Source organism: Zingiber officinale, unplaced genomic scaffold, assembly GCF_018446385.1.
Source record: "Zingiber officinale cultivar Zhangliang unplaced genomic scaffold, Zo_v1.1 ctg68, whole genome shotgun sequence".
Classification (NCBI taxonomy): Eukaryota; Viridiplantae; Streptophyta; class Magnoliopsida; order Zingiberales; family Zingiberaceae; genus Zingiber; species Zingiber officinale.
The window spans coordinates 376,872-403,545 of NW_024589964.1; the positions used below are offsets into that span (position 1 = coordinate 376,872).

The 26,674-nt window shown below is 45.3% G+C and overlaps 1 protein-coding gene and 1 non-coding gene across 2 annotated transcripts; both read left to right on the top strand.

Annotated features, from left to right (window-relative positions):
• The first annotated feature begins 1,517 nt into the window (after positions 1–1,517).
• On the top strand, positions 1,518–4,080 carry LOC122037612 (60S ribosomal protein L5, mitochondrial-like). Its single transcript, XM_042597134.1, has one exon. The coding sequence runs from the start codon at positions 3,018–3,020 to the stop codon at positions 3,660–3,662; it is 645 nt and encodes a 214-aa protein (XP_042453068.1). The 5' UTR covers positions 1,518–3,017; the 3' UTR covers positions 3,663–4,080.
• A 22,229-nt stretch (positions 4,081–26,309) lies between these two features.
• On the top strand, positions 26,310–26,382 carry TRNAM-CAU. Its single transcript has one exon. It is a non-coding gene; the product is annotated as a tRNA-Met (tRNA).
• Positions 26,383–26,674: the final 292 nt, after the last annotated feature.

A 26,674-nucleotide genomic window follows, 5' to 3' on the forward strand; every position in this document is an offset into this window, starting at 1 on the left:
CTCAATCCTATCCCTACGTTCCAGTCCTGAACTTGGCATTAAAGTTCTTTCTGTACCTCGCTCCGTGGGCCTCATTTGATTCATTCCTCTTTTCGGCACTAGTCAACCTTCTCCCTCTGTTGCAGCTTTCTTTCGTCTGTTGCTTTTAAGCTGGTCTTACTCTGTTGCATCTGTCCTCTGTTGCTTTTAAGCTTGTCTTCTTCTACCTCTTCTTCTACCTGTGATTCAAGTTGCTTAACCAAGCATTCTCCCCTTCGTTAACCTTGCTTGCTGTCTACCTTGCATCTTTGTTCCCGTCCATAACCTTTCCTATGTTAGCTGCTGGCATCTAGCTTTCCTCTAAGTCAGTACTATATTTCTTTCTCAATTTAATTTGGCCGGAGATAGGCTCGTCAAAAGAACACGCTTCCACTCACTAGCTGAACACGCTTCCACTCACTAGCAGCTTCCACTAGTCAAGCTATCTCACCGCAGCTACTCTTGCTATCTCGTCTTTGATTTTCACTCTCATTGGGTCAAAATCAAAAAACCAAACAAGACAGAGAAAAAGAGCCTCAAAAAAGAATGTTAAGACAGATGATATACTTCACTCTTGCTTGGCTCGAGCGATTATGATAATTCATGCGACGTGGAGGGCAAGTGATAAAAGAAAGAAAGAGAACTTTCATATTCATATTTGAATACTTAACGGGCTCGGTGCCTTTTTCATATGATCATACTTGACTTGTTGAAGATTTTCATACTTGGTGCCTTTGAGTGTCCTAAGATTCAAGCAAACAAGCAAGACGGAAGAATATCTATGGAATATGCAATTTCTCACACTTCCTTTTAATAAAGGACTATTGCACTCTCTCTCCCAACCGCTGCAGTCTCATATCTGAATGAAGGAGTATGCGTAGGAAAGAAAGGAACGAGCGACAGCGACGTGGAGAGCTAAACAGAAGAAGAACACTAAACTCTCTCTCTCTAACTTATCTGTATTTCGATCCCAGTCGTGAATTGAATCTGTCGGTTTCAGCCCCGTCGAATACTTTCTCACAAGACTTCGGCAGCTACTAACGAAGACACTCTCTCTCTCCGGAAACAAAAGAGAAAAACAAAGAACAAAAAGAGTGAATAGAAAGAGTGAATTGAATCTGCAGTTGATAAGCAAGGCTTTTGCCGCTTACGTACGGATAAACCATTCCCTCTGTGAACTCATATGCCCCGAACTCACGACTCTCTCTCACGTCGCCCCGTAGTTCTCACTCGGACCTCTCTCTCTGGAAAGAAAGATATGGCTCTTTCAGAGACAAAATAGTTCTTCTATACTCCTTCATTCAGATATGAGACTGTCGGGAAAGAGAGCATTCGTTAGGTAGGGAGAGTTTCTTGTTTCTTTTGTGGGTGAGATTCCCGATCCACTCATCTTCAAAGAGGGGGTTCATCATCCAGAAAGATGCACCGCACTCCAGACCAAACAGCCATAGATTGACCTCTCTACGGAAAGAAAAGAAAGAAAAAGAGTGAGAGAAGCGAACAAAACATAAGAAGAACAAAGAGCAGCAAGAGTCGTTCATGAAGAATTTGATCCTTATTTCTCTTTTCTTCCCCTCTTCCTATGTTCGAGCTATTTCGCTACGCCCCTCTTGTTGATGCCCGGAGCGATAAAGAGTCGATTGTTGATGCACAAACTCATTCTTTCACGCTTGAGCGCTTCAAAAACAATCTGCCCCGAACGTGAGAGAGAGTCTTTTGTCCGAGTGAGAACGACGGGAGTCCTTTTAGTGCCTTTCTTTAGTTTCCTACGCATACTCCTGAATGAGGATATGAGACTGAGCCCGAGTGATTCTTCTTCTTCATTTGAGCAGACTCCTCGGTAGCAGCAGGGAGAGAATGAAAGCAAAGAGCTGCAGCAGCCAAATAAACGTCTTCCAAAGAAGATCTATATCTATTTCCCACGTCGAATCATTACTTTGGTTCCGCAAGACGGAATCTGAAGAGATACCTGTCGCGGGAGGAGCGAGGATACGACGCCACTTCTGAAGTGCTTTTTTTAATCTTTAGAAAAAGAGTGAGAATAAAGAAGGAAAGAAAAAACACTCCCGTCGTTATCACGAAGAATTTGATCTTTCTTTGAGTTTTCTGCCCAAAAAAATATTTGATCACTCGGACCATGAACTCATATTAACTCATAGGGATTGCCGGAAACAAGCGCTCAAGGGCAAAAGAGAATCCGCGAGCGAGTACAAAGAAAGAATGAGTTCGGGGAAGATAAAGAAAGAAGCGCTCAAGGGTACCGAACGAGTACAAGGGTCCAGAGCGAGAGAAGAGAGGGACACTCTCGATATCCCGAACGAGAGAATCAGTTTGAGGGGCGAAGAGCTGAACGAAGGGAAGGGGCGAAGAGGCTATAAGGTAAAAGGCACTCGAGCGACAGCGTGAAAGAACGTAGCCGGGGGCGAGTGTTCTTCAAGAAAGACCTACCAGTTCATAGAAGGCTATGGTTCAGTCACCGAGGAACCTTAAAAAACCGGGCCCGATTTGGGTTATTGGATTAAGGGTACGCAATTGGCTTAGTAGCCTTTCCCGGAGATTGAGCTAACTGCATGTCGAGCGCTTAAGCGGAGCTTGTGGTCACTCGTTCCTCGGCGGACATACATATCGTGAAGGGATGGTATAAATGAAGATCAATTGAGCTATAAGAGGCCATATGGGAGTAGGGGGAGTAGTCTCCTTTGCCTGTGCATCTGACAAGGATGTTCCAACGCGTTCCAAACGTTCAATGCTCTCGAGAGGTTTGTGTAGGAGAATTGGGGATGGGAGCAGCACTCGTTTCTGGGGTTTCGACTCCTCCGGGTGTCTCTTCGAAGGGTTTTCTCAACCCGGCATTTCCATAGAACAGCGAGGAAATCTCTTTGAATCTAACTCGAAATAAATTAAGAGAAGAAGAAATGCCCAAAACCTCCCGCGCTTTACGTTGGTCAACAACCAAAATAAACTAACGTTTTTCCAACACAAAATTCTATCCAGTGAAAATGTTGTCTCCCCTTTCTTTTTTTTTGAGGGAGCAGAACAAAAGAGACTGTCAAAGTCAACTCATGTTTTCACTCCATTTTCATTACGAAGATGTATCACGTCAAGATCCGTTGCTCAAACCGAATCACGCCAACGTTATGGAAGTTCCTGGATCGTGTGAAATAAGAGTAGTACCAAAGGCACCCTATAATTTAATAATCAAAAATGGAAAATTGGCTATGGAGATTCCGCGCGGTCAGAAATTCATACAGACACAAAGGGGTTCGACAGGAAAGTGGTTTCGAAAAAATCTATTCTTGGGGTCAAATAAAGACAAAGGATATGTCAGTGACCTGGCACGACAAAGCACTCTCCGAGGGCATGGAATGTCTCATTTTTCGGTAAGAATCGCGATAGTAATGTCTCTGTTAGATTCTCCGGTCGCAATACGGGAAAACTCCATTCAATTCTCGATGGAAAGGGAGTTTTGCGAATTCTCCCCGGAACTGGAAGATCATTTCGAGGTCTTCGAACATATTCGAGGGTTCAATGTGACTATTGTGACTTCGGCCAACACACAAGATGAGACTTTACCACCGTGGAGCGGCTTTTTGCAGGGGGAAGGACTCAGCTCTTTGAAAGCTTTCACCTCGACTAGAAGATAGAAGAAGGAAGCCTAGAAGCAAGCACAGGCCTTACCTTCCGCCTTGTCCTTAGATAGAAGAAGAACAGGAGAAAGAAGAATGGAAATAACCATAGTTATTTCCGCTCTTGTCGGAATTGCTACTAGAAAGGAGTTCTCACCGGGAAATCTCTTTAGACTTTAGAAAAGAAAAGTCCTAAGCAGCAAGGTCAGTCAATTCTTTCTTTTCCCACGTGCCATTGATTTAGCTGAATTAGCTCTTGCCGTAAGCGCTCTTGCACGAGTACTGTACCACGAGTACACTAACGAGAGAGGAAGTACGAGCAGAAATCAGTAGTCACTCTTCGCCTTTCAAGATATTGCGTTTCATTTCATAGATAGAGAAAGAGCCTCTTTAGCGACCGAGAATCTTATGTCAAAAGGACCAACGACGATGAAGGATACGAAGTAGAAGGAGGAGCAGGAGGAGTCGGACGGAATCGAATGATTACGAGATAGACAATGAGACTTTACCACCGTGGAGCGGCTTTTTGCAAAAAGATGAGGTTCTGAAAGAAACTCAGTAAGATGTCGGAGAAGCGAAATATACGAGATCACAAACGTAGATTGCTCGCGGCTAAATATGAATTGAGACGAAAGCTTTATAAATTTGTAAAGATCCCGATCTTCCGTCTGATATGCGGGACAAACATCGTTATAAGTTGTCCAAGTTGCCAAGAAAGAGTTCCTTTGCACGAGTAAGAAAGCGATGTATTTCCACGGGTCACCCTCGTTCCGTATATGAGTTCTTTCGAATTTCTCGTATCGTTTTTCGGCATCTCGAGGTCCTTTGATGGGCATAAAGAAATCGTCTTGGTAGCCCAAACCAATAGAACAAGGGTGAGCTCCGCAGCTGGTCCACAAGCAAGGTAAGTAGGTCCATTACCGGCCGGCTCCGGACCGAAAAGACCTAACGAACTCCGTACCTTATCTCGGATCGGAGATGCTAACGGGGCGGGAATCGAAGTGGGGGACCTATCTACCGCCTGTGTCTATCTCCTGTCAAGTATGCTCCCCAGACATAGACTACGAACAGGGTAGTACTTTTGGAATCATCGCGTGAACATAACATGTTGTTACGAATGTCATTCCCGAGGGATCGACCACTATTCTAAATATAGTAAGGCGGGGAACTGTTGTTCATTGGAGCGCCGGAGTGCAGAGGTTGTTTCCATCATTGAAGTCAGAGTGTGGGACTGAGCCTGGAGAATGAAAAAAACAAAAAAGTGCTTAGTTTCGTTGGAAAAACCAACGCAAATATCATATTGACTTTCTCTCGCCCTACTTCTAAAGATAGATAGAAAAGTTCTAAAGATAGATAGAAAAGGTTGGAGAGAGTGACTTTCAACAATTCTCTCCTTTCTAAAGCTGCGAAAGGCGGCCCCCCACCAGAACAAAGCCCACCCCTCTTTTCTTTCAGAACCTCTCGCCCGGATGAATCAAATCATGCAGCTTTTTGATTGATTCAGGGCGCAGCGAAGCCAAATTTTCTATCAAGGCAAGGGGGGGCTTACTTTTGCTTTTCCTGACGCTGAGTCATCCTATTCAAATGACGCTATGCTAATGGAACAGGACAAGTTTTCAGATGATATGGACCCCCAAGAGATGAGCGAGAACCTCCAATTGCTTAGGGGTCGCACTCTGTTCCCGCTTGGTGGAAAAAGAAGAATAAGAGGAGAAGTGAGCCAAAGGCAAGAGTCATTCATGGCATGCTTTTCCCAGGAGTGAGCGCATTGGTGCGGAGACGAGTGAAATAAATGGATCCGCTTAAGATTAAGAATCTCTTGCCACGGTCGAAATAAGCGCTGTAGGAAGCAGGGCTACTAGAAGCTCATATCCGGAAATCTCCGACATTTACCAGGAAAAGCCCGATCGGAATGAATTGATTCCCACGGTAATATCAGATAAAGGTGGTAGGCTAAGCCAAAAATTCCAGCTTTCTTGCCTCTTTCTTTGGGAAGAAAGTAAACTTGCCTCTATGCCTTAGCCCTCTGGCGTCAAAGCCTCAGTCCTTCGATCAAGGAGTGAAGCTCAGTTCAAGCTTACAGGACTAGCTGGCATTCGCTTCAAGTATCTTTATAACACTAATTCTTTCTTTTATTTGGTCAACAATCTACGAACAGGGCAAATGTGAGTTTTTCTCACCAGGGATAAGCAGTAGGAGTACGTCGGGATATAAATCCGGGGCAAGAAAAGTTATAAAAAGCTAACTTAGAAAGACTCTTTTTAAGAGAAAGATAGTCACTTCGCTTCTCGTCAATCGTATACGTCCTATAATCAGGAAAAAAAGAAAGAAGCCATTTTGTTTTGAAGAACTCATGTAGTGATCGCACAAATGGATCAGGACCCCTTTTCATCCCCGAGGAATTCCATAACAGAATTCTTTCTATACTCGAGAACCCGATGTATATCTCTGGAAAGGGCGATGCTGGCACTGATAAGGGAAGATTGGAGTCTGGCTCGGTCGGAAGAGGAGCTAGCTCAGATTTGGAACACGCTGGTGATGGTTCCAACAGGCCTGAATCCAAGACTCTTTCTCCACCTTCTTCCTCATCCAAGCGAAATTCCAGCTCCATCATCTCCAATAACAACCAGATGGTACCCATACCCAGAAAGCCATCTTCAACGCGAAATCGAAGCAGAAGCCCCGATAGGAGCCCAATTTCCCCTGATTCTATCAACATGAAGGGGGGTTCGATTCAACGGAATGGTACCACAAATGGAGGTAATCAAGACAGCAAGGGGCACAACCGAGATACGCGTTATCGCGCGGTTCTCAATGAGGCCAGAAACAGGAGTGATGGAGTACAATTGGCTGTTCCTGCCAATGGACTACCACAGGATGGAGATGCTCTTCCTGAATATCCCTTCACGATGGAAGTGTCTCATTGCCCAGGACTGGGTAATCATTTGCTTCAAACTTCTAATTATCCAGGTAATATATACATTCAGATTCTGATGTGGAATTGCCGCTCCGCGGCCAACAATCGTTTCAGAAGGGTGTTTATGGAACTGATAAGGGGACACAGACCTTTAGTTGTCTTCATTGTTGAAACTCGAATCTCAGGTTCTGAAAGAGCTGAGCCGCTAGGCTTTGGGGCGAAAGGCACTCGCTTTACCGTAATTTGGGAGAGGTTCTGAAAGATCTCGACCGGGGCTGAAAGATACTCGAGCGAAAGCGAAGAGGGGTCTTTTTGGCAGACTGTTGAGCCAAAGGCAAACAGGTGAGGAAAGAAGAGCTGAGCCGCTAGGTCAGGTTCTAACAGATCTCGAGCGATAGCGAGAGGTTCTGAAAGAACTCGAGCGAAAGCGAAGAGGGGTGCTTGTTTGGCTGAGCCGAAAGGCGAAGTGGTGAGGAAAGATCTCGACGGTTCTGAAAGAAAGACAATTAGAAACTATATATCTTATATATATAGTAAGTAGGGCCCCAGAACGCTAAAAAAGTGGGGGAACAAGAGTTGTCACGATAGGAAGGAAAAATCACTATAAGGAACCAACGATTTTCTCTTCTTAAACAACCTATATCCTCCACACTTAATCAGCATTTGATAGATTATCCAACCCCTAGCAATCTTAGTTATTGGTGGGGGTTCGGTTCGTTAGCTGGTCTTTGTTTAATCATTCAGATAGTGACTGGCCTTTTTTTAGCTATGCATTACACACCTCATGTGGATCTAGCTTTCAACAGCGTAGAACACGTTATGAGAGATGTTGAAGGGGGCTGGTTGCTCCGTTATATGCATGCTAATGGGGCAAGTATGTTTCTCATTGTGGTTCACCTTCATATTCTTCGTGGTCTATATCATGCGAGTTATAGCAGTCCTAGGGAATTTCTTCGGTGTCTCGGAGTTGTAATCTTCCTATTAATGATTGTGACAGCTTTTATTTTATAGGATACGTACTACCGTGGGGTCAGATGTTCCATGCTAGAGAACTGATTCTTTCTTGGAATGCCTTTGGAAGATGAGGAACAATAGTTAACATAAGTAGCTATTCACTGCTTAGCTTAGTATCCCTTTTGCGCACGGAGCCCCTTTGAGTTTGAGCGCTCGACAGAGCAGAGTAGGGAAGTTTCTCCTTTCTTATAAGATAGGAGATAGGAAACTCTTCGCCCAGCACGCCCTCAGGTGCCCTCTTCTCCCCTCGCCCGGGCATCGCCCTTGGATTCTAGTCGGGCTTCGCCCTGGCGTCTGCTTTGCTCCTCGCCTCGGCCATTGCCCTCGCCTCTGCCTTCGGCCTTCTCATCATCTCCGGCTTCGCCAGCTGCATCGGTCTCAGAATGCTCTTGTCGGGATGTATTGAAATGTAGCAGGAAAGCGCATCCTTCCCTTAATTTTGTGGGCGGTTGCGTTTGCGAACACGGTGTGTCGATTGATCGTGCGAATTGAGTGTCGACACGTTCAGTTAGGCACGTCATTTCGTCTGATGGGTTCGGGAGGGGCCCTTTCGGTTGCCCTCGGCGGCTGATGGTGCATCCGGATCGTAAGGGCAGGGATGAGACTCCTTCTCTTTTCTAAGAGGCTTCTCTTTTCAACAACATATAAGTCTCTTGATGAAGTCACTCTAAAAGAGAAGATTCAAAGCCAAGTGCCGAGCGAAAGCACTCTTGAAATCGAATTGGAAAGTACGAAAATACACTCATAAATGATGATCTTTTCATTGGGTATGAAAGAGTGGGAAAAAAGATACACGCCATAGCTTCTATTTTCAGTAGATTTCTCGAGCTGAACAGAGAAGCTCCCTGTCTGCCTTTGCCATGGGCTAGGGTTATGGAAAAGAGAAGATGAAAAGAGAATCTGAGAGTTCATGGCCATCCGCTGCAGTCGTGCCCTCCCATAAAAAAAACATCAGCAAGAATTCGTTCGTCGGAAAGACTGAGTCTAACATGGAAGGGCTTCTGCCATATGGGGGCTCGAAATACCGTAATTTAGGGCCGGAAAGAGGAGGGATCGCTTTAAAGTCAGAAGGCTGGGATTAGATCTTTCGTAGTTTTGAATTCCATCTTTTCACGTAAGACTGTAATCTGCTGAGGGCCGACCATCTATTTCTGTTTAGGGAGAGATCGACCTATAGGGTATCCCCGATAGGATATCCCCGATAAGCTCGACTGTAAAGGTACCCCCCCATCATAAGTATTTTATGGCCGTTGAGCCAACAAATACTTATGATGGTAAGAGTAAATGGCCTAAAGCCATTTAATACTTATGATGGGGGTTGGGTGTTGCTGTGGTTGCTGTGGGCCGAGTGAAACAATAGACGACGGGGCTAAGGATGAGCAGCGGGTAGAGAAAGAGGAGTAGCTCTTTCATTTCATTGACACTTAGTTATCACTCGTACCTCTCTTTCAGCTCTACAACTCGCTCCTCGCTTCGCTAGCGCAAGAAGGCTGTCTCTTCCTGAGCGCCTAGAGTTGACTCCGCGACTTCTTGCCGTGTGCCCGGTGCCCACCAAAGCACAGACTCTACTCACCCACTACTGGACTATTCTACGGGCTGGTGAGACTATTCCACTACAGATTTATGGACTTACTAATTTGCTGACTGATGAAAGGAGCGAGGAGGGTTCGGTGATCGGGCGAAGATAGACGTGTAAGCTCGCTCGCTTCGCTTGTTTAGGGGAAGGGGCTACTCATTCCCATTACAGTCATCCCAATCAAAGTGCTATACATAGCTAAAGACCGGGCTGGTTCCTAATACGCTCTTTCTTTCTTTCTACTCTCTTTATGTAATTCAAGAAATCTATAATAGATTGCTCTAGCCGGAAGAGAAAGTGATTTTGAAGTTAATCGAGAGAGTTTTTTAACTACACTTTTCTATTTAAGTAGAGCGATAGCGACGTTAAGGGCTCATAAAGTAACCAGAGGGGATCGATAGATATGCTCGAGCGATAGCGGTAGAGTGAATGGCTAACACTAATCTTCTATCTATAAACTAGAATACTTAAGTAGTCGTGAATGGACTTGCAAATCTTCTATCTCAAGTAAGAAGCAGCAGTCGTGAATGGCAATTCATTCACTCTTTTACAAAACTACGACAGATCTGATAGACTTACCATTTCTTGACTTAAGTTGCTGAGGACTGAAGAGGAAGGAGTGAGAACGACGTCTCCCAGGGCATTGCGCTCGACCGGCCGGGCCTGGGGGGCAGCGGTTGAGGCGAGCGAGCGTAGACGTGTAGTTGAGCGCTTTGTTCTCTATCAGTTAACGCTCAACAACGCATAGATAGTACACGGCCTGCGGAAGTCCTTGTGCATTATCTTGAGCTAGGATACTTGCGGGAGATAGATAGAACATGAGTGGAGCCCCTGGGGGCATGAGAACCGGTGGCCTACTATTATACTGCTTTCTTCCTTTTTTTGCTTCTTTTATTTGTTGGATTGCCTCTGCAGCCTCATCTTTGAGTTAATGTGGTTAGATCTCAACCTTAATCTGATTCAGCTGTTACGTTCGTGAAGGTCTTCATCGACGCCTACATGATTGAGTGCGAATGGGATGAGGCCGAGTTTTCTATCGATCCAGGGCACACCTTCATTCCGTCTTGGGATTCGTCGGCTATTCTTCTTTGGTTGTAGATTAAAGTCAAGCATTTTTCTTTCTTTCCCCTATAAATATATAAGGAAGACGACCTCCTGGAACGAAAGAGAAAGACCAAGCAAGAGAATGAAACCATCAGATTCAAATGCACAAAGAACCTGTCCTATATTGCTTAACTACTTTCCAAACCGCAGTTCATTCTATATGAGTTATAGGAAAGACCTTCTCTTCCATCTCTTCGCTCTTTTGAGTAATGCATAGCTTCCAACGCTAAAATATATGCGCATATAGCCTAGAAGCAGCAGCGAATTCATTGAGCGAAGACAAGAACTCGCCTCTCATCGCACGTAATCGCACTGCTTTCTCCTCCTTAACGAATTCAACAGGAAGGGAGCCTGCCTGGTAAGGGACGAGTACAAGAGATTTTCATTATGCCCTTAACTAAAAGTGCTCGACTTTGGTTGCGTCATTATCACATAAATAGCTCCTCTCCCTTGAGGTCGAGCCTAAGCAACTTAATTAGAGTAGAGTTCATGGCATTCAAAACTACTCGACGATCGTCTGACTTTCTTATATGATTATATGAAACTTTCAAAAACTCGAGTCCTAAAAACCCATCATAGGTATTTTGTGAATGGCCCGTTTTCATTTTGCAATTACTGTAATCTGCTGTGTTAAAGTCGAGGACTACTGAACACTCGCGGATTCTTATCAGCATCATTCCACCGCTAATATCATATCATATAATAATAGCTCCTATACGTCTTAGCTGCGGAAAGAAAACGTTATATAAGGCAAATTTTCTTATTTGAAATAGCTGGATTTGTTTTTTCATTGGATAGTGGTGCTACATGGAGTTAGGAAAAATAGGATCTCATGTGGAAGAAGGGCTAGACTGATAGAAGATCTAAAGAAGACTGGATTGGCACTTTACCTAAGAAGCTTTGAGACTCTTTTTAGAAGTTCGATAAGAGTTACTGACTTACTCCGCTCACTCAGTCTATAACCAACGGAATCTCTCTCATTCAACGACTTCTATATGTGATGGAATAATATTTGAAAGATTCGCAAGGCCTATTTCTTTGACTGTCCAGACTCTCGTTCTAAGGATGCCCAGGTTGAATGACTTGATTCCGATCTTTTCCAGTTCACTCAGGTCGGTACGAAGTTTGACTCTTTTCTGCAGAAAGAAGAAGCGGAAAGTCATTCATGGTAGGTTCTTTCTAGATTGATTTTGAAAGAGACAGACAGAGCGAGTCCACGATAAGATAGTCCTGACCCAAGAAGAGATAGCGAGAGAGGTAGTCAAAGAAAGGAGGAGAGAGAGGCTTACCTCCCAAGTTGATGAGTTTTGGATAGATTGTTAAGATCCTCATTCGATAGAGCAATCCCAGATTCTCAATGAAAGGGCTTGTCAACCGAGTTTGACTTGCTTGAGGAATGGGAGTAGGCAGTGAAGCTTAACGAAGGTAGGAAAGAAAGGAATTCGCTAGTTTTGGGCAATTAAGGATAGGGAATGCAGGGACTCAGAATAGAACTTGCGCTAGGTGTGTTAACTTACTTAAGACTGGCACATGAAAGAGGCTTCAGAATCTCATCACAATCAGTAGGACCCTAAAGAAAGAGTGAAATCAATGAAGATCCATGATAGGATAGCAGCCATGGCAGTCTTGCTTGAAGAGGAAAAGGTATGAAGTAACTCGACTGATAAGGAGAGGAAGGGAGGCAATTCGTGAAAGCACTCAACTGATGAAAAGAGGGCGAGAGAGGATGACATCAAAGATACCGGAGATGACAATGATCGAGATTCGAGGATCGGATGGATGCTGATACCAATGGAGGGATGGCAAAAAGATTGGATGCGGATCAGCGGACGTGGCTGCGACTGGATTTCTCGATGGATGAGCTACTGGATATGCGACTGCTGATGCTGCTTCATTCGCTATCCCACGGTGCCGGATCGAAAACCTGCATCAGTAGCTGGGAAATAAGAAAGACCCGCAGCATATCCATTAGCGGATCGAGATCGGGAAAGAGAACCAAAAGGGCGTCTCAGACAAAGGTGCCATCAGCTAAGGAAAGCCTCTTCTTACAAGTCAGAAAGAATCTGAGTCTTTCTTCAGAGCAATATATATATACAGATGCCACTGGAGTGGGGAATGAATGTCCTCTAATCCTTTGCCTTTTCATTGCCCTATTTGAGTAAGGGGAGAACCAGAAGCAGCCAGGTGTTCTCAAAACAAGAACTCTCAAATTCTTCGTTATTCCGTGTTAGGCGAAGCATTAAGGGAAACCCGAAAGGAAGCTCAAAGTCCCATTTTGAATTTCAATATAGTCTCATTTCCCTTTTGCTATAGCTAGCTTGCTTGGTTTGGTATCCGATTTTCTCATATAGTAAGGCAACTTGATGTGCTATCTCGGATAGCTGGGGGCTGGGATCCACCTTGGGGTCACATCATGCTTGCGTGATTGGGTATTGCACTCTATCTCAAGACCGTAAGGGTAAGCATTGCAGATCCTATATGCGAGTTAAGTGCAAAGATCCTGTTGACACAGAGAATTTTTGTTCAGCATACATCTCAAATTGATGTCCCCAATCCAACTAAGGCCAGCATATCGGCACGAGAACACTGAATGTGTTCACTTAGGAAGAGAACTTCTGTTGGTCTTATGATGACCGGAACTACTTCTACTGCTACGAACTGTCTTATTGCTTTCATAAAGCGTCAGGAGCGATAGAGCCTCTCGTATCTATGGGTACACACAACTAGTGGTAGATGAGCGCATGAGTTTAGATGGATCAGTTGCTCCTGCTAGATGCCGAGATGAAGAGGCATTGGAAGTCTCTCTCCGGCAAGGCCTTTCTGTCACTTTAAAGAGTAGTGAGCGAGCTAAAGCCAAGTAGAATAGTTGGCTTGGATCAAGAGGGCTCGGTCGAACCAGTTTTCATTCACTTCCTCCTCAGTCACGAGGGAGGAATGTCACTTTTAAGAAAAGCTTTTTTCTCTATCGCATGCTGTCTTTTTCTAGCGTTAGCTACCCTTGCCTAGAAAAAGACAAGGTGGCGGAATCAAAGGCTGAGAGAAAGGTAGGCTCCAGGCGGAACACGCATCTAGGGAGCATGGCACGCGTCACAATGGTTCGAGTCTGAGGGCTTTGGGTGGGCCATCGCTTTGTTGGGCCTGGATTCACTCTTTCCCATTCCCCTCGTTAGCTCGGGCGGAGATGCTCTCTTCTTTTCTAGACAGGGCTATGGTTGCCTCTGCTATCAGTCATTTGGTTAGTGCTCCGCCTCTCCTGGCCTAGACCCCTATCCCAGCTCTACGCAAGGAGGAGTGAGATATAAAGCAGAGGAGGAGACCCGGGACTGAATTGCTTCGGTAAGAACAGAACTCAGAAGAGTCACTCTATCTTTCACTTACATCCTTTTCTAATGCAGGGAATGGACGCTAGAAGACCCGAGCTAGAGAGCCACGGGCAATTAAAAGCACTCTTCAGAATCAAACCCCTCCCTATTAGGAATGCCTACAGAGTCCTACCCTTTCTTGAACTATAGAGAGATTTTGAATGAACAATTTAATGAATCGATACAACTAGGCATGAGCAAGGGTAGGTGCTAGATATTGATCTTTATGTGGAGCGCTGCTCTTTTCTCTGACCCGCCCCTCTCTTGAACCAGGAACTAGGAATACTTGAGAGAGGTAAGTTGAGACCCACGTCCTCCTCCTTACACGGGCATTTCTGACTCAAGTTTACTGAATCTCACTCGAGAGTGTCTTAGAGCCGCTTTGCTACTCCTATTCTTTCCTCCCTCATTCCAAGAGAGGCTGAGAAGGAGAAAGAGGTCGGTCACTCCCCAATCAGAGACTCAACTTACTGGGGCTATTGCCTACTGCGCTACGAGACGATAGATTATCCGGCATGAAGAGGGGACTCCTGCTTAGATCGAGCACTACAGAATGCAATAGTGGTTCTTATTTATATATATACCCCGACATTCCATGCCTTCCCCGCTACCGAAGAGTTCTTCCTTCTTCCTTTCTTCGCATGCCAGCCGCAACTGGGAAGAGTAGGGATAGCGTAGGGGCTCTATCTGGTGTGAATAAGCTAAGGAGAAGGGAAAGAGAAAGATAGCATCTTCCACTTGCCTCAGAAAGACATGCAAGTCGGACGAGAGCTCGGAATTCACAGAAACCATATGCGCTTCCACGCACAATAAAGAAGCGAGGGCGGTCGAACTCAACGGGGCTATGCGAGCACATATAAGTTTCTAAATCATTTACTCTTTTGGACCATGAGGAGCATTTTGCTGCTATCTTCAGAGTCTGGTAGGGAGGGCTGCAGCTTTCTTTCCGATGGGTTCAATTGTACCTGGGCGTGGTCCTGTACGAAGTTCTCTCTGGGCATGGTTCCGACCTCAGAAGACCAGGAAAGTGAGATAGACGACGAATAGTGAGCACGAGTGAATCTACAACTGAGGATGGTGGGTGTAGTCTCTCACTCCTTGTTTGTTGTGGTCTGTGAATAGTGCTTCTTAGTTGGGTCCGTCTCACACTTTCCACGGGTGGATGGCATTGTGCTAATTTCTCTCTTTTATTCATCCGACGAGGAGGAGCACGACCTTCTCAATCTGATATCTTGCTTTTGCCCCGCTTCCCAGCCCCTTTCAGTCGACAAGAGCTACTCCAGTCTGTGTGCTATGCCAATTCCTGAGTTCGCTTCGATCCCAGTCTTCTATTCGTCCCTTCTCGTGAAGCCGAGCAAGAAATTCATTATATTCTAAGTTCAGTCTGGCGGATTCAGTTGGTGATTCAGTCATGCGATAGTGAATGTGAGTCTGATTCTTCCCTCTGCTTCTTTAGTTGAAGTAATTAGCGAAGCTAGGTCAATCAACTCTCTAGCTACAGCCCCTTCCCTTCGTTCAGCTCTTCGCCCCTCTCTTTTTCATTGGAGTTACACTCAGAGCCGATAGTCAGTCTTTTACGTCTTATCTTCCCGGACCGGGCTGCCTTGCTTCCCTATGCTGCGGAGACCTGGCGTGCTTATGCCCGGGATCCCACTACACTAACTAAAGAGACCTCCGGATATCTGGTGCCTACGCCGTAGACTCAGCTACCTATGCCCTCAGCTGCCTCTCCGCTGATGTCAATGGGGAGGGGGATCTCTCGCAGCCTGGGATGGGAGTTTCAGAGCCGACCCGACTGTGATCTGTCTTTGTTGACCTTTGTTGACAAGAATTGGACCGCTCCGCTCTTGCTTTGATTTCGCTTCGTTGCAATCAACTTTCCATCTTTTCTATGTTAAAAGATGATTCTCTAACACGGCATATCGCTACTTCTTCCTCAGCACATTCATAGGAAGAGAAAGATCTGTTCGCTGCTACGCCCGGTTCACTTTTCATAAGAAGTTGATAAGCAATAGCAAGCCATAGTTTATAATTGCCATTACCTGTCCTTGGTACGAGGTTTGGAACCCTTCTATTGCATAACCTAAAAAAGCTATAAAGAAAACCCCACTCTTGGTTATTCGCACAACTCATTGACACAGACATATTATACCAATCCACTCATTCATCTCCTTCGGGTTACTTCACTACCTTTATCTAGTGTAATGCAACCCTCAGAAGAAAGTCAGAATGGCGCTTCTCATAGCGATCAAAGATGAGTGAGTTCATTTTATAGTGATTGAAAGTCATTCTAAAATAGATCTTTATTGCTATCTCAACCCTCCCTCCATAATCTGTTTCTGACCAAACTGTCTCATGACCCGAAATGGCGCATAAGGTATGAGACCGGTCAACCCCACCAAAAAAAAGAATCAAGGTATAAGCCGGGCACCTAACCCCAACTGTCCGACAGCCAGGTGACCACTCTTCTGAGGGCGTGTAAGGAGAACTAATCATTCGACAAAGGATGAGGCAATCAGTTCGGTGGGAAGGGATGTAGTGGAGACATACACATTTGGCAGTGACGGTAAAAGCTAATAATCGGGAGAGGTTTCTTCATTAAGAAGCATCATTGGGGTGGGAAAGGTCAAAAAAAGTATACATTTTCAAAAGAGAGATGCTAGCGATACAGGCGCAGGGGAAAGGGCATAGGCCAAAGAAAGTCTCCGGTTCGGGCAGTTCCTTTAGCTGCGGCGGAGGTATGGGTAGCATTCACCGGAAGTGACATACAATAGAGAGCTCACTTCAAAACCGAAACTCTCTTTATATAAAATATAGTTGAGAAAGGATCGAGAAAACTTCGCCAAAAAGGTGCTCATTGATATAAAGTCGAGGTTGTCTTGGTGGTCTTAAGCCTCTTTCTTTTACGTCAACTATTCAATAGGCAATGTTCTCGCCCAAGCCAGTCCAGTAAGAGTTCTATCAGGAAAGGGAAGCTCAAAGTGCTTTTTGCAAGAAGTTCTTCGACAGTGCTACCCAGTTGTACAAGTCGAATAGGTTTTTTAGTTTAGAAAGCAGCGCAGTTCGCACGAATGAGAAAAGGCGGCAAGAATCGACTACAAGATAGTCATAGCGCACAATGACTTCATAAGATCTCAGAGAGTCCATATTAGTCCAGTCGAGGCGTGCAGAAGAAGCTAAACTCCCTAGTCCTTACCTAAATCAAAAGTGTAATCGGAAAAATGCTTTGCTTCCACTCTTAGCGCCTTTCTATGAGTAAACACCCTTTGTTCCATCCCACCCAATGAATGAAAATGTTTTCAATAGAATGCAGTCGCGGATAGGCCAACAAAAGTGAAAGGTGAAGCCAAATCGTAGCTAGCGGCATCGGAATAGAAAGTCGAGCTTCTTACGGCGGCATCGACAGCAGATTCAAATGGAAGGTTTGACTGTAGCAGCAAGCCTAGCCTACTTTCGTAAAGTCAACAAGGCCTTACGTTTACCGTTGTTCCCAACCCATGGCCTATACCACCATAGCAATAGCATAAGAAGAATCCGCATATTAGTAGGGAAAGAGCCTCACTCCTAGCCTCTAGACTGAAACTGAACCTGAAAGCAAGGCTTGAGAGCAAAGAAGAGAAAGAATATAGTATATAATACAACTACACAATACCTCCTATATGAATCTTATATATATTAATCTCCTTCGTGACTTTCACCTGGAGGATTAATATCGTTATTAGTATTATTAGTATTCGGATCGGTATTCTCCTCTTTATCATCATCATCGGTATTCTCCTCTTTATCATCATCATCGGTATTCTCCTCTTTATCGTTATCAGTCAAAATCACTACACGTTTGGCTCTTCTTGAGCGAATTTCATGGTCCTCCGGAACACTTTCTTGATATTCTTCTGATTGTTGTTCTAACTCAGTGATTAATTTGTATGACCATCGAGGGACTTTTTTTCTAAATCTATTTTTTCTTGTTCTTGGTCAAGAAAGACTTTGTAAAGTCAAATGCAGCTTTTGTTCTATATCAAATTCACCAGATAAGGCCAAAAAATGACCAACTTCTGTTAATAATTCTTTTTTATCAAAGAGATCTCCTTTCTGTTCAAACTCTTGGTAATCAGTATCCGCGAGAATCATACTATGAATCCGATTTATACCAACCAAATTTTCTATCGAAGATAAGGTGAAAACACTTTTTTGATTCTTCCGCGATACGCGCCTTTCAACAAAGGATCATACGTTTTAGGAAGATATTCGTTTTTAGTATCATCATTACAAAATATAGTTCTTCTTTCAAGTATATCCAGAAAAACTAATTCCTTGTCGAGAATTTCAATTCGATTTCTAAACTCATTGTTTAAATTCTTTTGATTTTGGTTATTTGTATAAACCCAAAGATTATCAAACTCATTAGAAGAAGTTTTATCTAGTGTAGACAGAGATATCTTTCTCTTTATCATTTCCCCAAAAGTTGACAAACTAGGCAAGTATGTAAAAGAGACTCTTTCTTGTCCATCACTTTCACATCTTTCAAAGAAATGTCACAGAGGGAATGAAAATGGAAAAAGTATATATAATCATAGTCGACCTTGTGCGCATAGGTTTCAAGTAGTGCTGGATCGTTCTCCATCTTCTGCTGCACTCGTATAGGTTTCTTTCTGCAGATCAAAGTTCCTCCGTGTCCATGCTCTCGCCCAATCACATCGCATTGTTCTCCTCGAGCGTCTCCCATGCTTTCTTCTGCTGGAAAGATACTAATTCATCCATATCTTCCTTATGATTCTTACTGAAGACAATGCTTCCGGAGCTAGACTGAAACAGCCTTCTACCTTAGAATCTTTTCCAAAGCATTCGCTACCGGTGATAAGAATTTGATCCCATTCACATCTTTATAAAAAACTTCTACCTCGAGCACACGCAATGGAGCCCTGGGTTACCGAAAGCGATAGAGATTTCTTCTGGTGGGAGGGAGTCTTGAAAGGGAGAGCCACTTTACTGTAACCGTAGCGAAATCGAAATCACAAAAGAATCACTTTCGGTCATGTGCGTAACCTGGGCCAAGACAAGAATGTATATTTGTTCTTACCTTACGAACGAAGGCGACCGCTTCCTTCTTTCTTTATGTTATGTCGGTTGCGGGGGAGGGCACTTCAGAGTTCTTGCGGGCAGGATTCCTTCTAGAACTGGCTTTCTTACCCCCTTCCAACTGACTTGGTTGCTAAACCTGAACCTAGACCTAAGAATCATACTGGTGCGGAATGAAGATATAGGAAGGGCACGCACTAACAAAACTCATTGCCTTTTCTTCATTTTTAAGAGTTTTTTGGTTGTCCCAATTGAAGGTGACGGAAGCACGTACAAGATGTTGAAATGGAGTCCATGATCTAATCTAAAGAAAGGAGCCAACTGAGACTATTTTGAATCAACGGTAGGCAAGAACGGATGCCACATAAGAGGAGGAATCATCACAGGCATAATTGGAATAAGAAAGCGGTATTGGTTTTGAATCAAAATTCTGGTTAGTCGTATTCGAAATCTGAATAGAACGGTCAGATCTTCACTCCTAATAACTCATAAACTCCAGGCTTGGGAACTCCAACAACTAAAAGCTATAGCTGCTTTAACTCCTTTAGCTACTGTTGCTGCCGAATTAAGAAGAGGAGGGGAATTCATTAATCAATTATGAAATCCGCCGCTTAAGGATCGATGAAAGAAGGTTTGAAGATTCTCCCCCAATAGGGAAAGGAATTGAACCGGGTCTGAGCCCTTCTGTCCATACAAAGAAAAGATTCTTGTGTGGTGTCGACTCTTTAACGACATCGTCCGCAAATCGAGATCTATTGGAGAGAGTTATCGAATCGTCCTTGATTCCTCGATTGAAAGCCTCCCTGTCTCAGCTGAATAAGTATAAAAGACTCGCGCACTGAGCCCATTCCCGGGTAGGAGAACCAGATTAGGGCTTCTTCCGATGTCATTCCCGAGAAAAAGAATATTCCTTTATTAAACGAGTTTCTTAAACGAGAAAGGGTGATTCGGGGGCCCACCCCGCTTCGAAGAAAGAGGAGCCCTCTGGGGATTCACATACATTATTAACGAAAGAGGATTCCCAGTGAGATAGATGTTTAACGAAAACATATGAATCAGATAGATTCTTACACGAAAACAGAGGAAACTGCCCCCCTACTCCCGCTAGGAGGAAGGGAATTCACATTAGGCATCACTCCTGGAATTCCCCATCTCCGAACCCCGGTTTCAATCAAATGTGTATCTTGTGTCGGGTCTGTTCTCGCTTCTTGTTCTTGAGTGGGAGCGGGACAAGACCTAAACCTACGGGATAATGGTAGGAAGGTGAAAGGACGGGCCACTCTCCTTCTCGTTGGAAGGTGAAAAGGGCGAGACGTCGTTCTCACTCGTTCCTTAACCATCGCATCGACTTCTGACTGACGAGTCTTCTTGCGGAGTCTTTCGGCCCCTGATCTTCAACCTCTCGTCTCGCTGCTGCCTGGAAAAGTGCCGGGAAAAGGAGAGATCGGCCCAGTTCGTGAAAGTAGAGAAGGTCGGGACCCTCAAACTAATAGGCTCGGCTCAGAAGTGATCTGTTAGGCTCGGAAGTGATCTGTATTATTCTTCGACAGAGACTGGAAATGGAAGGAAGGTATGGTACTTGTCCAAATCCTTAGATCACATCACGCTCGTCTCGTGGCAAGACTCTACTTCTACTCGACCGTCGGGAAATGCACCATTCGACCTCGGAAGGCGGCCGGCAAATCCGCTATTGCTCTCATAAGGTAAGGAGAAGAGAACGGGAGCAGGTAAGGAGCCCGATCTCGAAATCCTCTACTCGAGCGACTCTTCCTTCCTATCCGTCCCCAGCAAATAGTGCATCCCGTCAAAGGACAGACTGGAGCGAGGAGCTGCTGCCCTTTCAACATCCCTTTCTTTTGGGTGGCTTTTGATGTACCATACTCTATCTCTTTCCTAGGTCTCATACCATGAAACCTCTGACACGGAAGACTCCCTACGAAAGAGGGGACTTTACCAGGAAGGGATTCCGGATCGGACGAGGCTCAGGTCCCATTCTCAGTTCGTAAGAAAAGACAAAAAGAAAGTATGAGAGCGCTCTCCTTACACTTTGTACGGCACGGAATTTGCGATATAGAGCGATCGACCACACTTCTCTGCAATATGGTAAAAGCAGCGCGCTCGATGGGCGATGTAGTGCGTATAATAGTCGATTCACTCGTACCATCGCACTGTGCTACTCGTGCTTATTATTAATACTCACTTATGATGAAATCAGTCAAGTATCAGAATCATTCGTTATTCGTCATGTATCTTCAATTCCATTCCCATGTCATGTGCGATCCTAATGCGTAATGCAGCTTGGAATCTTTGGACTCACTGCACCTACAATCCCAACAGTGCATCGCATATAGTTGAGAGCGGTGCCGCCTAGCCGATCTCCGGTTGCGGATCTCGAATTCAAGCTCATTCGTAAACGCACTGCTTCCCGGTCGTGCGCATCGGCCCCTTACTTGAAGTCTAGGGCTCTAATGAGCCGAGTGATGAAGGGTCTTGGCTCATTAGAGCCTATCGAGATAGTGGCGAATCGCACGTGCCCGTCGCAGTCGCTCGTACCGCAGAAGACATCAGCAGTATTTTCTTGCGAGATTACTTGGGGCTATGAAAAACGTATACTGATCTACGGGGCAATGTGAGACTCAATATGGAGTTCGGGCTATTCAAAACTACGAAAGATGAAGTTGCTGCGGTACCTATTATTATAAGAGCTTCATTAGTAGGTTGACAAGAGCGGGCGAAGTGGGAAGCCAATTAATATGAGAACGAGGTGGCGAAGCCGTTCAACCAACTGAACTAGTCCTATATGACTGGAGAAGTAGTGTCGCTTTGAGAAGCACTCTTCAAAGAAGGATTTCTTGTCCTCTCTATACGCTTCAGTAGTGTCGCTCTACAAAGCACTCAAAAAAGCAAGAAAAGCAGTCTCTTATAGCCCCACACCATCAGCAGTATTTTGTAGTGCCACTCGCCGAAGGGTCTTCTTTTTGCTCAAAATTCGATCCCTAAATTCTATTGCATGCGCATCAAAAGTAGTGAAAATGAGATGAGAAAGGGAGCGGAGCGACAGCGAAGCGAAATCTTTGCAAGCAAGAATTAGGAACTCAAGGCGAGGGTGAAACTGAGTAAAAGGGCAGAGAAGCCCACTATGCGGTGCTTGCTATGCGAGAAAGGCAGGGACGAACGACAGCGACTACAAGGCTCATGCTCTTTCTTTCCAATTCAAGTCTGAGTCTGGCCCGGTGACCCGGCTACGGAAGATAGATAATTGACTGATCGACCTGTCGCAAAGAAAGTTGGGGACAGATAGAGCTCGGCGAAGGGAGTCCGGCCCTGCTTTGCGAAGGTAAGACCCGTCGGTGACGGGGCCCACGGGGCGGTACTTATATTATATTGAATAAGAGATGAGTTCTCGGACTGCGAGATCGTAGCGGGACCAGGACAAGGGCAGAGGCAAGCTTAGTAAGAACAGGGATAGGTGCGAAGCGTGGAAGAGACGCGGCAGTCAAACCCTTCACTTCCAATCAATCTCAGAAAGAAGACTCGTTGGGCGAGAGTACGTGCCAGGACCTCGAGTCGGGAAGAGATAGGACCTCGAAGCTCGTTCACTCTACTCAACTTTGCCGTTCGTGGAAAGAAAGAACTTTCACTGAACTGCCGTGGTGGGCTTTTCCCTACCGTTGAATGAAGGTCCCAACCGTTGATTGATGATGCCTGATCCCAACCGTTGATGATGCCGTGCCAGTGCCAGGGCTAAGGGTGAAAGAAGGCAAGGCGCCTGGGATCTTCGTTCAAGTCATGCCGGGACTGTCTTCTATCTATTATAAGCATTTGTTCTAGTTTCTGATTTGCAAAGAAAAGATGGCTTTAAGGATTGCTTCGAAGGGAACAATCAAGTTCCATTCTTTTGTTCTATAATAAAGGAAAGGGGCGAAAGAGCTGAACGAAGGGAAGGGGCGACGCGCCATTCCTGCAGGTAGCGAAAGTCTGATCAAGTGACTCGTAGTTGACGGGTTTAAAGGTGGGAACTGCGGAGTGATATAAAGTGAAGGCCCCGAAGGCCGCAAAGTGGCCCGGCGGAAGGGAAGTTGCATGATAGGGTTACTGGGATAGCCGGACGATTCGAAGCGTCTCTCATCAACGAAACGAGGAATTTCGTTAATAGAGTCGAATCCGCGATGACCCAGACATCCCGATAGCGGGAAGTTGGTCACCTGCAGAAGTAAACAAAAGATTGGTATGCAATGGGCATGGTAGCTGAAAGAGTTTCGAATCCGTGTTCAAAACGGATTGAGGGTGACATGAGCCCTTCAAATAAATACCTAGGAACTCGAGCCGTAAGCCTAAGGTAAGAACGGAGCTTCGGAGGGGGCGGGATCGAATTGATCGCTCGGATCATGTACCGAGGTCGAATGACGGTCCATAGTCTAGGTTCTGGGTCGCTAGGAGTGCCAGATGCTCTGAAGAACGGGGTTCGCCTCAAGCCGCCGCCATTAGGTGATTTACGTCACACGTTAGTGGAAAAAACTGGCCCATGACTTCAACGCATAGGCCGGCCGAGCCATGACCCATCGATAGATTGACCACCAATTTAGGTTCGAGACTGGGCGGAGTCTTAGGTCCGATGCGTACGCGAAGTACCTGGTGTGCCAATCGGATGACGAACTGATTGAATGGCCCGGGACGCTTGGGAGGGAATCGGCTCTCCAACCAAAAGGATATTCCTGGTGGGCGGTTGAAGGCCAATTTCTTCGATATGCCTCTGTTAGGGGCATAGTGTATATGGTTTTTTTCAGGGCCTTTAAGCCACCTTCTCTTCCCCCTTATCTCGATCTCTGAGAGAGTTCCTATTCAACTAGAGAGAGAGACCTGCTCTTTAGTGGTCCACCCATGTATGTGCAAGCCGAACTACTGCCCGAAGACCTTTTGGAGCGAACTCTATTTCTACCTTTCTCTTTCCAGGCCGACCCCCCTCTTTCGTTCTTCTTTTCCTTCCTGACGTGAACGGCCACTATTTATACTAGATTGTGGGGGTCTCGTGAGTGCGGAGCCTGGGGAGTACGAATTCTGTGCCAAAAAAAAGAGATGGTGATAGGGAAGCAAGATATGTTAAGTATAGAGAGAGAGCCGGACCTAAATCTGACTTCTTGTTTTTCGCTACGCTCCTGATGAAAGCGTAATTCGGTACGGTAGAAGGGTCTTGGCTTCACACCCTTTATTTTGTATGGAGAAGAGGCTCAGACTTAGTAGGGATGGGAGCTTGTGCCTAGATCTCTGATAGCACGAGATCTTATGGCATTTAGTAATTCCCCTCTATTGAAAACTCAAATCGAGGTTGGCCTGATAACCTGAGGTAGGAGTGACAAGAGTTTACTTAAAAAAACGGTAACAACCAGGGATGTCTAGAGAACTTCTCCTCGATTAGCTATAGAAAGAGCTAGAGAGTAGTTTCGTTCTGTCCGGTCTGAGACCGGGTACCGCGTAAGACGGTATCCTAGTGAGCGGAGCAGTCTTAAGAACTAATCCGCGTTGGTAAGAAGTTTCTAATTTGCTTCTGGCTGAAGGTCAAGTTGCATTTGACTTACTCATTTAGTAAGGTAATCGTACGTAACTGCCTTAAAATAGTGACTGTGGGGGATTGGGAAAATGCCTAGGATAATGAGAATCCTCCCAATCGTTTAGAAATTCTATGAATACCGGGGAGTTCGGGTCTATAATACCCAAAAGAACGGACTCAAAGCGCTCAGGGTCCACATTCTCAATGAATGCCGAAACGACTGCCCTAACATCTATTTCGTCAGGGTTCTAGTCTAACGACTTTAGCATAAGCGCGGCCTTCCTTATCATTTGCCTCTCAAATGAGACCAAATGATTACACATTTTTTTTTCCTCTATGCTCAGATTTCCCACTATAGGAATATTGGGGAAAAAAGCCCCATCCGAAGAAGGGAAACTGGCAGCTTCGTTTAGGTCTGGCAGAAGGAGTTGGTATGGTGACGGTGACAATAACCTTATTTAATAATAAGTTTGTGGAATTGACGGTGACCCTTGATGTGACTAAGGCAGCTTTACAGTAGGTGTGAAAATTGAGGGGAATTCTATTGGGCTGAAGGCAGGTGACTTTGGGTTAGTGTTCAGTGACAATGGTAGCTAACATTACATGAGATGCGGTTGGAAGCGAGGCAGCAGTCTTTCTATGTTTTTTCCACTCTAACGAAGTTTCTCTGGGTGAGCTTAGATGACCCGAAGCAATGACCAACTCAATTCTCTCCGCCCTTTGCGGAGGAGTTTCTTTTTCTTAAAGAGTCCCGTCTCGAACCGGAGGCACCCAGTAGGGGGAGCCCATAATTGACCCGGGTAGGCGAGCTTCACAGCTAGGGGCTATAGTTACCAGTTTCGAGTTACTTAGCGGGTATTCCCCATTAGGCTTATGCGGATCTATCTCTCTACTACCAGGGAAGGGGTTAGAATCCCGGAGCACCACAGGCCTCACTTCTTATTCGATATAATGAGAACTTTATTGAACTAGAACCCTTATCCCCCAACTGATCTACCCAGTAATGTGATGAGTTCCGACCTCGAAGGCCCAATCCTTCGTCGTACGGAATGAGTATGACTTGGCTACAAGGGAAACAAAGCGCCCAAGAGATCTTGCTTCTTGGAGGACCGGTTGCTAGCCCCATCATCATCCCGAGCTTTTCACCGTCGGTCCCATGACTGCACGAGCCCTATGAACTAGCTCTTCCGTGTCCGCCGAACTGTACGATGGAGGGCGTTCCATTCGAGTATTGAATTTTCCCAACCGGGTGAGCACCGTTAATGTCTCTAGTAGATAGACTCTACAAGGAACCTGGCTCAGAGGAAGAAGGACATTAGTTTTCAGTCTCGAGTCTCTATCCCCTCTCTAGTGCTGCTTACAAGGACCGGTTTCCCTACTACCGTGTCATGGCGATATCTGCCTCCCTCGGCTTGCTTCGTCTCCTAGTGGTGGTTTTCCCGTGGAGCGACCGTGAGTCAGGTGGAGTAGCCCTATTCCACTCCATCTACCTCCTGAGACAATAATCCACCAATATCTTTTTTTGTCGAGGTAAGGTAGAGGATAAGAGGTTTCCCAGGCTGTGGTGCTACGAGATGGCGATTTCTCGCGTATAATAGAAGATCACGGCTGCATTTAGGAGTGATCAATCTCACAAACTCGAAATTGATTAAGAGAAGAAAGAATTGACAAGAGCCTATTCAGTTAGTCAGAAAGCTAGATCAAGAAAGCTGCGCCCACCCAATTTGCAACGCCTTGAGTAGACCGAGAAGGTCTCGCGAAGTACTATTATGTAAGTGCACCGTACGCCTACGATCCTATCTGACTATTGAGGAGAGCTCTTTGATCTTCTTTCTTTTGTTCAATTGTGCTTTGCTTAACACATGCAATCGAAAGAATGTTCGATCATCAAACTACATCGTAAGAGAATAATGTTAGCAGAGGGTGGAGAAGTGCCACACCTTCGTGGATTGATCGAGTTCCGTGTACTGATTCTTTTCGAGATTGGGTTGGTGTTCAGTGTGGTAAGTCTGATTTTCGAATCTATATGTTTTCAGTTTCAAGAAAGAGAAGGAAAGGGGGAAGAAGCGGGGTAGAGGAATGGTCAACTCATTAGGCTCATGACCTGAAAACTGCAGGTTCGAATCCTGCCCCCGCCTAAGGAACATTGCTCACCGGGATAGAAGGCTGGTCCCAACCCGTCTACCAATGTCATTTCATGAAGATGGACACAGGCTTGGGGGCGGGCGCCTATCCGACATATAATCGGTACAGCCGGTAATTACTATGAATAATCGTTCCACCCTATTCTCAGTTCTACTACGAGTAGTGCCGGCAGAGAGTTTTTGAACAGTCTCGGATGAGAAAGTCTTACCTGAATAGGGTACTCCGCAGATTGAGGAAGAAAGTGTTCTTAAGATTTTGGGCAAACATGGTACTCTTATTTGTAAG

What these genes read in the sequence shown, in the direction of transcription:
- LOC122037612 (XM_042597134.1), top strand. Translation starts at nt 3,018, where the DNA reads ATGTTGTCTCCCCTTTCTTTTTTTTTGAGGGAGCAGAACAAAAGAGAC.